This window comes from Macrosteles quadrilineatus, unplaced genomic scaffold (assembly GCF_028750875.1).
Source record: "Macrosteles quadrilineatus isolate MER2022 unplaced genomic scaffold, UCM_ALF_1.0 Scaffold_1__1_contigs__length_201487025, whole genome shotgun sequence".
In the NCBI taxonomy this organism is placed as follows: domain Eukaryota; kingdom Metazoa; phylum Arthropoda; class Insecta; order Hemiptera; family Cicadellidae; genus Macrosteles; species Macrosteles quadrilineatus.
In genome coordinates, this window is record NW_026542594.1 from 5,985,173 (window position 1) to 5,997,250 (window position 12,078).

The following is a 12,078-nucleotide window of genomic DNA, read 5'->3' on the forward strand; positions in this document are numbered from 1 at the left end:
AGAATACAATGCCACAAACCGCACTTCAAAAGGTTGATCCTGCGCAAAATGACAGTTGTTCAAAGATTCATTCAATTTACATTGCTATTATACGCTTACTCCTCAGGGGGCACAGCCCTAGGAATCGGAAGAAAATTGTTAACGTAAGCATAGGTCGATATGCACATCAAGTTAAAGGTCTTCACTAGTAGATTACGATGCCGTAAATTCAAGCTCAAAAGAATGCCTGAGTAAAAAATGACAGTCGTTCAAAGATTCAAAATGGCGGATTCAAGAAATCTTTGAACATCTGCCATTTTGCGCAGGATCAACCTTTTGAAGTAGGGTTTGCGGCATTGTATTCTACTAAAAAAGACATTTAATTTGATGTGCATATTGACCTATGATTCCATTTAAGATTTTCTTTCGACTCCTTGTGGGCCGTCCCCCTGAAGAGTTATTGGATCACTGAATATGTGTTAAAATAGAGTTTTATGCCCTGTAACTTTGTACCAAGTATTGTAGCTCTATCTGCATTATATTTTAAAATATTTAACCGTTCCGGGACTTTTCTATCACACTTTATATATATAGATAAAATATATACCATTTTTAACGGATGGTGTTTATGGCCTCTTGGGACATCAAAACGAAAAATTAAATCTGTCCCGGGTCTAGGTCTTACCACGAGATCTACGGTAACAGCTTATTCCCTATATGGGAAATATGTTAAATTTAATTTCATAGCACTTATGAAGTGTTGAGTTAAGAAGATAACACTCATTCTTCAAAAGTATAACATCGGAAATTGTGTTAAGCCACGGAAATTGACAAGTTTGAATAAATCCTTCATCTAGCTTCGTTGAACCACAGGCTCGTGAATATGCATGAGGTGAATTTGATTTTGCTGAAACCGTCATTTTTAAGCTGTTTACAAGGATTACCCTGAAAATAACTTGAACGAGAAAAAATATTTGTATAACATTAGATTTAATGAGTACCTAGGTTTCCTTCTAGAGAGAAGCCAAGAGTGTTTATTTTTTAATGTTAATACTATAATATAAAATATCCCTCATATATATTTTACAGGGCGTATTCAAAATCCCTTGAATAATTATGTGTATTTGTTCCTTAGGTTAAAACAATAATAAAACATCCCAACTATTTATAATCTTAAAAATCTCACTTCACCAACGCCAGTTCAAAAATTCAAATGTACAAAAAGGCATAAACAATGCTTGAATACTTTTGTAATGGTATTTTAAGTTGGTATTATTATATCGGCCAAAATAATAAAAATATCTTAAACTATAAATTGTTAATTATAAATTATACTATGTGTACAGGAACAAAGAAAAAAAAGTCTTAGGCATAAAGTCATTGGGAACTGAAAACAGGAAGGATTGCTTAAAGTGAAGGTAACTGGTCAAAGAAAACATTTCCTGTTAAACCCACAAACGTACTGTAATGTTCGTCCACCCACCAGGTTTATTGGCACCATAACTCATTATAATGTTTCTTTCATTTTTATGGTGATGATATTGTGCCATATAATTTTATTTGTTAGTTTTTCAATTCATTTATTGATTCATTAATTTATGATTAATTACTTCATAAATCAAATCAAAGTTGAAATCCAAATGTTCATGACTTTATTAAAGTTTGGTAATAAATATTAATAAAACACTCGACTTTTTCTTAAAATCAATTTTATTCTTTACGGTTCAAAATAAAAGAGGTTTAGCATAGAGATATCTCCTTTCAGGGATACATTTCGGTTTAATTTCAAACAAAATCTTGTTTGGAATCAAATCGGGTTAAAGTTAATCATTTTAATAAGCAGAATAAAAGTATGTAAGACTATTCAGTTGAATTTTGTGATTAGAATGAAAAGAGGGTAGATATGTATATTTTAAGCTGAAAAATATAAATTACCGTCATCCTGTAATGTGTTAAGATAGAGCGTCTCCTTTTCACCGATATCTGTGGTTTAACTGATGGCCTTTAAATAAAGATTTCACTTGATGGGGCTTTTCATTTAAGATGTAGACCTGTCCCAAAATACGCATGTTGTCGTTCCGGACGAAATTGGGATTCCAACAATACTTTACTTTTATGTCCTAGAGAGTTGTGTAGAGTTTTGTTTTCCTGAAGTAATAATAATTATTGTTTTCCATTAATAATTATAAGATTATAGGGGGTATCCATACTTTTGCCAAATACTGTATACAAATAACATGGGAAGCAAATAATTGTGTAAAAACCATCCTTAGCAGTTTATTTAATGGAAAGTAAGCATTTTTTTTAAATATAGGATCATAACATGCACCTGATTCACTTATTAAATAGATAAGAAATAATAATTTTAGTTTCCTCTTCAATTTATTCAAAAAATATAATTATTTTTTAAAGGATTACAATAGTATGCGCACCAAATTTCAGTAATCTCATTTACTTATTAATTCCAACAGTTTTCGCTGGTTTGATATAAATCAATTGCCGTAAAAATAAGTCGCATTTATTACAAAAAATACAAATTTTATCTTGGTTGTTGGGTTTTTTCTAAAGGGCGTATCCAATGTATCAAACGAATCGTCGTACAAAAACATTTACCGCATTTACCATTTTATTAAACTCACATTTCTTGTACTACATAGTACGACTGTAGTTTCAGGAATACGTGAGGCTCATCCAGAGAATGTCAGTTATTCATAGCACAATAACCATCAAGTGGTATCGTCGCGCCGCAAGTTACTGCTCTTCTGTGCAGGAACAGGTAAAATAAACTCGTGACAGTACAATTGGGTGTTTTTTAAATAATATTTTAATAATATATCAAATGTTAATAATATTAAGAAAATATTTTTCCAAAAATATTGTCTGGAATTTTGTCATATAGCCTAAATTGTCTCGTTTGATTTGAGTAAAATAAACATAGCACAAGTCTCCAAAACCGTTGAGATATAAGTATATCAACCCTTTGGAAAATTCATACCCCTTAAGTTTATTTTAGGCGTATTTTTGTTCTATGATAATAACATTTGCGAACCATTTACAAATACTCACATCCCATTGAGTAAAATAATAAAGTCAGTGCTAAAAACGTAGTCTTTGTTAAAGCGATTGACCATTTGGGATTTTGATCTAATGCAACACCAGTTTTAATATGAATAAATACGATAAAATACTAGATCTGTTTAACTGAGTCAACTGTACCATTAGGTCAACAGTCGTTTATGAGTATTTTAAGAATCTAATCATTCTGAATCAACCACATTTGTCGAATATTTTATTAAATGTCCACAGAACCACCCCTGTCCCAAAAAAAACTTAAAGTGTACAATAGTAGAACCCACAATGGGGCTAAGATGTATTTTACTGGTTTTATAAAATAGGAAATATCACCATTTGAATTTTATTGTACGCTGTTTATGCATATTAATTGAGGACAGTCCCATTAATTGACTCTTAATATATTCGGAGTTCAATCAATGTATGAATTGAAAAACATCCTTCAACCACTAGATTTCTTATTTTGAAAATGTAATTAATTAATCGTGGAGTGGGGATTGCCTTTTTAGTTTAAAACAATCCTTAGACTGATGAGGTATATTTTACACAGCATTAATCAAAACATGTTCCCCAATGAATAAGGTTAGTTTTTTAGTAATAACCAAGTAAATAATTACAAACTTAATGTTAAAAAGCGTTGAAGGAAGCTATATATTTATAATTTCTTTTTTTAATATCATGTTATTACATTTATTAGTCACAAAATTTATCAATATAACCATGCTGACAGTTCAAAAGTAGTTCAGAGTAACACAAACACAACGCCAACCCCAACACTAGCACTATCATAAACTGTCAGTCTTGGCTATGTACCCCGTCCTTGGAACTGCGTTATTGTTGTTTTTGCACTCTTTGTTGTTTTCTTGTACACAAATTTAAGACTTTTATGACTCAAGCCAATAAATGGTGTTTGACTGCTCCAAAATTATAATTGTTTATTTCAACTGACTTACCCAATATTTTTTGCTATTAGTTTTTTTCCATAAAACTATTTGTTTAACCTTTTATTGGTGTAAAAATAATGTTGTAAACGTAGAATTACGATGGTAATATCTACAGTTAGATATAATACCTGTTTACCTCACTCAACCCACGAAATAACTTAAAGTGTTTACAAAAGATCATGTGTTTGTAACATACTTAGTTTTAAATATTTAAACAAAACAATCTTTTATATTAGAGTGATACGGTCAAATTTGTGGTTAACGCCTTTTGACCAAATAAATTTATAAGCATGTGTCACCTCCAAATGAAGCTTATAGTGTGTATACTTGCCGACACGTATTGGTTTCAACGAATTTTCTATGTACTCTGTACTCTGTCCTACAGGCCGATTTCAAACGGGCTAAGCCTTACTTGCTTCAAAAGTTGAAATTATTTAATTAATATAATTGAACATATAGGCGATAAAATTAAAAATATTTGTTTATTAACTTGAAGGTTTTTGGTGCTTTATTTTTATTGTGGAAATGTTATGTGTATTATTTAGAAGGAGGGTTATTGTTAAAGAGATGTAGTAAAATATATTAATATAGAATATTGTTCACAGTTTTATTGTTATTTTTATAGTAAGCTACAGATAAAGATGCTCGACTAATATTGAAGAAATAAGGTAAAACGATGCAGAGTGTGGGTAGGAATAATTTGATTCAGCTTATTACTCTCAAACACTTCACTAACAGCTAAAATAGTGTTCACGGTAGTATCCTGCCAAATCGGGGTTTCCTCAGATTGTAGGACGCTGAACAAATCACTCCAATTCAAGGTTATTATAATTTTACAAATTATTATAATTATTATAATTTTACAAATTATAATTTATTCTTTTGGTTAAAATGCCCTTTACAGCTTTTCTTAGGTGAAACCATTAACTTTACTATCCCAGCAAATAAAATAAGGCAACAGTCTTACTTGGTTATATGGCGACAGAGGCATATTTTTGACTTAAGAGGCTTGGTTCCCAATTGATATGGACCATTATTACATTCCAAGTAATACTTGTACTCGTCTGCAACAATTAAAAAATGAATAATAGCAGGTATCCTTTATAATAAATGTGTTATGTGTAATTGATGTTGTAATAATTAATTAGATTGAATGAGATTATACATTTTTGAAACATTGTAAAAACAGTTGCCTTTCCATTCAAATGAAACATGAAAGTTGAGTATTTAATATTTGATATAAAACGTTTAAACGTGTTTGTTTGAGTTCGGAGGAAGTGAATGTTTACTATAAAATACTTTTTGGTTGATCTACAATGTACATATCAATAATTAGTACACAAATTTAAGTAATATACTGACTTTTAGTAGGCCGTTCTCTGAGGAGGTAGTGTATCATTAAATATGAGTCAAAATAATCTTTATGTTCAGTACTTTGTTCAAAGTTTATAACTCTCTCTTTATTATTGTTTGAAATATTTACCCGTCTCTGGACCTTTTCAGTGTACTATTTTGAATCTCTAAGGTTGGTTCTTGAAAAGCTTGCAATGGCCATGGTAATGGTAATAAAATAATAAACTTATTACATGTCGTAAAACAACGTAAATGTATATTCTAGGTATTAAACCAACTATTTTTACCGTAACAGCCTAGTTCGCAAAAGAAATGTGGCGAAAATACAGATCTATACACATGTTGAATTATAAATACATAATAAGTGTATATTTTTAGGAAGTTTTTTTGTTCCTCATGTGAATAGCATAGAAATGTTTACCACCTTCGAAGATTATAATATCCATAAAATAATGACAAACTAGAATTTATAGCACTAATATACAGGGTGAGTTTTAATTGTCCCCCCCCCAACTTTTTTCTACATTTTTTCAAATATCAATCCCAGACCACTTCCAAACATTGTTGGGTAGTAAGTACTTCATTTTGACAAGGTGGCCATTTCCGGCCGCCATCTTGGATCCGCCATATTGGATAAAATTTTTTTTTTCAAATGTAAAGGTGGAGTTGGACCCATTATTTCGAACTACATTTTTAACCTGATTACAATGCCGCAAACCGTTTAAAAAAATCTTGATTCATTCTAAAGTTATGAGGGCTTTTTAAAACTTTATTTTTAGCCCATTTTAACATTGTGCATTTACAAACTAAGACCATAATCTCAAAATAGTGCTAGATAAAGATAAGTATACACTACCAGTAATTGTCGACCTATTTTCACTTGGTTATGACTGATGTATTTTTTTCGGCCGCCATCTTGGATCCGCCATTTTGAAATGTGATAAATTATTTTAAATATGAAGGGGGTGTTGTGACCCATCATTTCGAACTACTTTTTTAAGCTGAAGACAATGCCGCAATCCATTTTTTGTTATCAAGTTTTATTTATGAAATATTGAAATTTTTTTGTTAAAAATGTCAATATTTCAAAATCAAAAAATGAAAATGAAAAACGGATCATGGAATTAAGTTCAGCTTAAAAAAGTAGTTCGAAATGATGGGTCACAACGCCCCCTTTATATTTAAAATAATTTATCACATTTCAAAATGGCGGATCCAAGATGGCGGCCGAAAAAAATACATCAGTCATAACCAAGTGAAAATTGGTCGACAATTACTGGTAGTGTATACTTATCTTTATCTAGCACTATTTTGAGATTATGGTCTTAGTTTGTAAATGCACAATGTTAAAATGGGCTAAAAATAAAGTTTTAAAAAGCCCTCATAACTTTAGAATGAATCAAGATTTTTTTGAACGGTTTGCGGCATTGTAATCAAGGTAAAAATGTTGTTCGAAATAATGGGTCACAACCCCACCTTTACATTTGAAAAAAAAATTTTGCATCCAATATGGCGGATCCAAGATGGCGGCCGGAAATGGCCACCTTGTCAAAATGAAGTACTTACTACCCAACAATGTTTGGAAGTGGTCTGGGATTGATATTTGAAAAAATGTAGAAAAAAGTTGGGGGGGGGACAATTAAAACTCACCCTGATAAATGTTAAATAATGTCTGTCGTCCCTTCAGTACACTATCGTTTACAAATTTTCTCTAGCTAAAAAAAAATTAAAGTTTATCCAACCACTTTAAATGGTGGTCAATATCCCATACATTACTGATTACTTACATGTAGCACTCAATTTCACTGGCAAAGTTGTTGTTAAATAGTTTTGTTATAGTATAATATTTTAAGCTGAATGAATATTTAGTATGCAATGGAACAATGATTCAGTCTAATTTAATAATAATTTGGTCAGCTGGTTTTTTGGTGTTAAAATAAATGTAATAAAAAAAGAACAGAAATTTTATTTATCAGATTTTATTAAAATTACCTAACATTTGGTGCCGAAAACCCGTCGAATCATGTCAAATAAAGAACCATTATCTCGTATGACTACAAGATCCTGTACAAAAAGAGAAGAGAAAAAGGACAGTGCAGAAGTTGAAAAAGTTGGCCTTGATGTCTCTGCAAAAAGTGCACTATCCTTTCCTTCTTCTGATAGAAGATCCAATAAAAGTAAAAGTAGCAGCAGGAGGAACAGAGAAGTCGCTGATGTTATGAATGAACTCATTAAGATTCAGGAAGAGGAAACAGCTATCACAATAGCACGTGCAGAAGCTAATGCAGAAGCAAAAAGAGAAGAAGCTAGAGTAAAGGAAGAAGCTAAAAGAAAGGAGTTAGAATTGAAGAAAAGACTCATGGAAGAAAGACTATCACTAATCAATTCTAGATCGTCCTCAAGAGGTAGTAGCACTTCCAGGCGTTCTCTCGTGTCAATTGATCAACCTATACCAACGAAAGAAGCTGTTACCTTTTGGATGCAAGGTATTGAAAATGAAATGATTCCTGATGATCAAGCACAGAATTACAACACTGTGAGGGTAAGGGATGAGCCGGCTGATGGCCATCTAGATGATCAGCCAAAGCCTAGGGCCAACAAGTCGGTGAGTACATCCAAAATACCAAATACAAACGCTCAAGATGAACAGTTTAAGCCTTGGGCAAATAAACCAGTAAGTGTTTCTAAAATGATGCAGTACCAAAAACATTTTCCAGACCAATTTGAGCAGTTTGGTGTAAGGCCTCGAGATGTTAGATATGAAAAGCCTCGAGATGAAAATACCTTAACAAATCTGCTCTAAACAAATGGGAAAGAGGTCCGTGCTAGGGTTTTGTCTGTTCTCCCAGATTTTAGTGGAGATCTCAGTCAGTGGCCGGCTTGGATTGCTGAGTTTAAACGCTCTACTGACATAAACAACTACACTGATCTCGAAAATCTTCAGAGACTACAAAAATCATTGAATGGTAAGGCAAAAGAAATTGTTTCTGCACTTTTAATTTATCCGGAAAATGTTTCAGAGATCATAAATTTGTTAGAACGTCGCTTTGGACGTCCAGAAGTAATAATTAAGAGCTTAATAGAAAGTGTGAGAAACAAGCCTCCAACAAAAGATTACAAACCTGATACTTTGATAGCATTTAGTGACATGGTGCGTAATCTTGTAGTAACTGTTAAGTCTCTTAATCAAGAGCATTATCTGTTTAATCCACAGCTTTTAGAAGAGCTTACAGACAAATTGTCTACTAATATGAAACTAAACTGGGGAATGTATGTCATGTCCCAGCAATCTGAGGTAAGGAAACCAATAGGGCTAGATAGTTTCTCAGTATGGCTGTCATCAGTGGCAGAAGCAGCTACAGTTTGTACTTCTACTTCTGTTTCCTTTGCTGGAAACATCAACAAAGGCTCAGGAAGATACGAGTCTGGTCAGAAGAATGTTGTACTTATGCACGAAGATAGAGAGAAAAGGTTAAGGAAAAGACTGTGCCTCTGTTGTAAAAAAGACAGCCATAGTTTAGAAGATTGTAAATATTTTCAGAAAAATGATGTACAAAGCCGTTGGGAACTGGTGAAAAATAATAAGGTTTGCTTTAACTGTTTGAAGATAGGTCACAGAGCAACACAATGTCGTAAAAAAGGAGTTTGTGGATTGAATGGATGTGTTTATCATCACCACAATTTGCTGCATAACAATATTAAACAAGATAAGAAAAATGAAGTCATGGATGTAATTGAGGCTCCGACAATTGCTGGGTCTAATAAGGAGCATATTGGATATCAAGATGAGTCGCTTGATAGAGTACTATTACGAGTCATTCCATTAAAATTGATCGGAAGTAAGGGAAATGAAGTAAACACATTTGCATTGATTGATGATGGATCTACAATATCAGTCATAGAAAAAAGTTTGGCAGATGAACTCAATCTTGATGGACCAACGATACCAGTATCATTTTCTTGGACTGATGGGTCAACATGCACTGAAAACCTTTCAAAAACGGTTTCAGTAAAGATTGTCAACGATGAAGGAGAACAATTTGTTCTTGGTAATGTAAAAACTTTGAAAGATTTACAGTTACCCGTTCAGTCCATGAATATGAAGAAAGTTAAGTCAAAATGGCCTCATTTACAACAAATTTCTGAAAAGGCATTTCATCGTGGCCGGCCCCGACTGCTAATTGGTCATGAACACATTCACTATACCGTGCCCTCAAAAGTTGTCATTGGACCTGGAAATGCCCCAATAGGACTTAAATCAAAGCTTGGCTGGACAATCAATGGCCCTACTGGAAAAGAGCAATATCACAGTAGAATTAATCAAGAATATGTGATGTTCAAAAGCGATATGAAAATCGAAATGGAAGAAATGAATTCAATGATCAAAAAAAGCTTTGAACAGGACTTCATTGATTATCCAAGCAACAATATTTCAAAAAGTGAAGAAGAGGTCAGATCGGAAGTGATAATGAAAAGTACGTGCTCACAAACAGAAGACGGGCGCTGGGAAATCGGTTTGCTATGGAGAGAAGAAAATCCTCAACTACCAGAAAGTCGCTCTGTAGCGTGGCGTCGATTGAATACCGTAGAGAAGAAACTGAAAGATAATATTATAATGAAACGGCTATACGATGACCAGATGGAAAACTACGCTCAGAAGGGCTACTCACGAAAACTAAGCGTAGAAGAAGTTCAACTCAAAAATGACAAGACTTGGTATCTTCCGCATTTTTCTGTTGACAACCCAAGAAAACCAAACAAATTTCGATTTGTTTTTTATGCAGCTTCAAGATCACATGGTCAAAGCTTAAACAGCTACTTGCTACCAGGACCCAATCTATTTAACAACCTTACGGAAATCTTGTTTAAATTTAGAAAGCACAAAATTGCCATTGCTGCTGACATTGAAGAGATGTTTTTGAGGATTAAAGTAAGACGTGAAGATCAAGATGCTTTAAGATTTCTGTGGCGGGGAGAAGAAAGTGGAAGAGTAGAAGATTGGTGCATGGCATCATTGATTTTCGGAGCTGCATGCTCTCCTACTTGTGCAATTTATGTCCTTCAAACCAATGCTGAGAAAAATGGTGATAGTCATCAAGAAGCTGTGCAAGCTATTAAAGAGCAATTTTACATGGACGATTACTTAGATAGTATGGAAAGTGTTGATGAAGCTAAAAGTTTGACCAAAGAAGTTGTTTCCATTTGTAACAAAGGAGGTTTCAATTTGAGAAACTTCATCAGCAATTCTCAAGAATTTATGAATGCATTACCTAAAGAAAGTTGGTCGAAAAACTACTTGAATGATAACCTGAAGTTGAGTGACGAAAATAATGTAGAAAGGGTCTTGGGTCTGTATTGGAACTTTCATGAGGATAGTTTCAACTTTAAAACGGATTTTGTAAGAGTTGACAAAGATGTAGTCAGTCTCTTGCGATTACCTACAAAGCGAGAAGTGCTACAAGCAGTGATGTCAGTATACGATCCACTAGGTTTCATCACACCAATAACGATGAAAGGGAAAATACTGATGCAAGAACTATGGAAGGTGAATGTTCAGTGGGATGAAAAAATACCAGTAACTTTAAACAACTTGTGGCTGTCCTGGATAGAAGATGTGTTGAATGCCGAACGCCTAAAGATACCACGTTGTTATGGTTTAACAGGAGGTGAATCAGTACAGTTACATGTATTTTGTGATGCTAGTAAGCAGGACTATTGTGCAGTAGCATATTTAAGAATAGAAAAACAAGACCTAGTAAATGTTGCATTTGTTTTTGCAAAGTCAAGAGTGGCTCCTATACGTGAAACGACCATACCACGACTTGAACTTCAAGCAGCAGTTTTGGGTAGTCGAATTGCGAACCTCATTCTTCAGGCTCATTAAGAAGTTCTCACAACATATTTTTGGACAGATTCGAGAATAGTTTGGTGCTGGCTGCAATCAAGAAACAAGCAAAAGTCTGTGTATATTTCTAATCGTGTTAACGAAATTATGCAATTATCGGACTCAAAACAGTGGAGATGGCTTCCTAGTTCGAAAAATGTAGCTGATAGTGCAACACGAGACTCTACATCCATACTGTCTGATAATAATGGTCAATGGTTTAGAGGACCGGAATTTCTGTACGAGCAAAAGGAAATGTGGCCTAAGATCGAAGATCAGTCCAAGGAACTTGAAAACACGGATTTGATGCTGTTTAATTCTGTTAAGAATGACGAAAAGCCTCTCATTGACATGGAGAGATTTTCCAAATACTCTAGGCTGGTAAGAACAGCAGCTTGGGTGCTACGTTTTATCAGCAACTGCAACGCCAAAAGAAGTCAAGCTGAGACAACTAAACAATCCAGTTTATCAGTAGAAGAACTTGAACGAGCTGAAAAACTATGCTTTCAGTTATCACAAAAAGAAACATTTTCTCATGATTTATGTAGTTTAAAAGCAGGAAAACCTCTACCACGTCAAAGACGCCTTTCAAAGCTAAGTCCAGTCCTAGCAGAAGACTTATTGAAAATGAAAGGGAGAACTGAGTATGGAAAGGTTGTTAGTCAAGATGTCAAGACTCCGATCATCTTGGATCCAAAGCAACGACTAACAGTGTTATTGATTCACAAAGAACACTAAAACGCAGCTCACCAAGGACAAGAAACAGTCGCAAACACTTTGAGGCAGAGATTTTGGATAATACGGCTGAAACAAGCAATCAAAAGTTGTTGGGCAAACTGTAAAAAG

General features: G+C 33.6%; 1 protein-coding gene across 1 annotated transcript; it reads left to right on the top strand.

Moving 5' to 3' along the window:
- The first annotated feature begins 7,371 nt into the window (after nucleotides 1–7,371).
- On the top strand, nucleotides 7,372–11,232 carry LOC128988686 (uncharacterized). Its single transcript, XM_054410266.1, has 2 exons — nucleotides 7,372–8,022; nucleotides 8,563–11,232. Exons 1-2 carry the CDS (start codon nucleotides 7,372–7,374, stop codon nucleotides 11,230–11,232), a joined length of 3,321 nt encoding a protein of 1,106 aa, XP_054266241.1.
- The last annotated feature ends 846 nt before the right edge of the window (nucleotides 11,233–12,078 follow it).

Excerpts from the sequence above, each read along its gene's own strand:
- LOC128988686 (XM_054410266.1), top strand. The coding sequence starts at position 7,372 with ATGTCAAATAAAGAACCATTATCTCGTATGACTACAAGATCCTGTACA. Across the intron at positions 8,023-8,562 it reads AGCCTTGGGCAAATAAACCA|CTTTTAGAAGAGCTTACAGA; the intron begins GTAAGTGTTTCT and ends TTTAATCCACAG.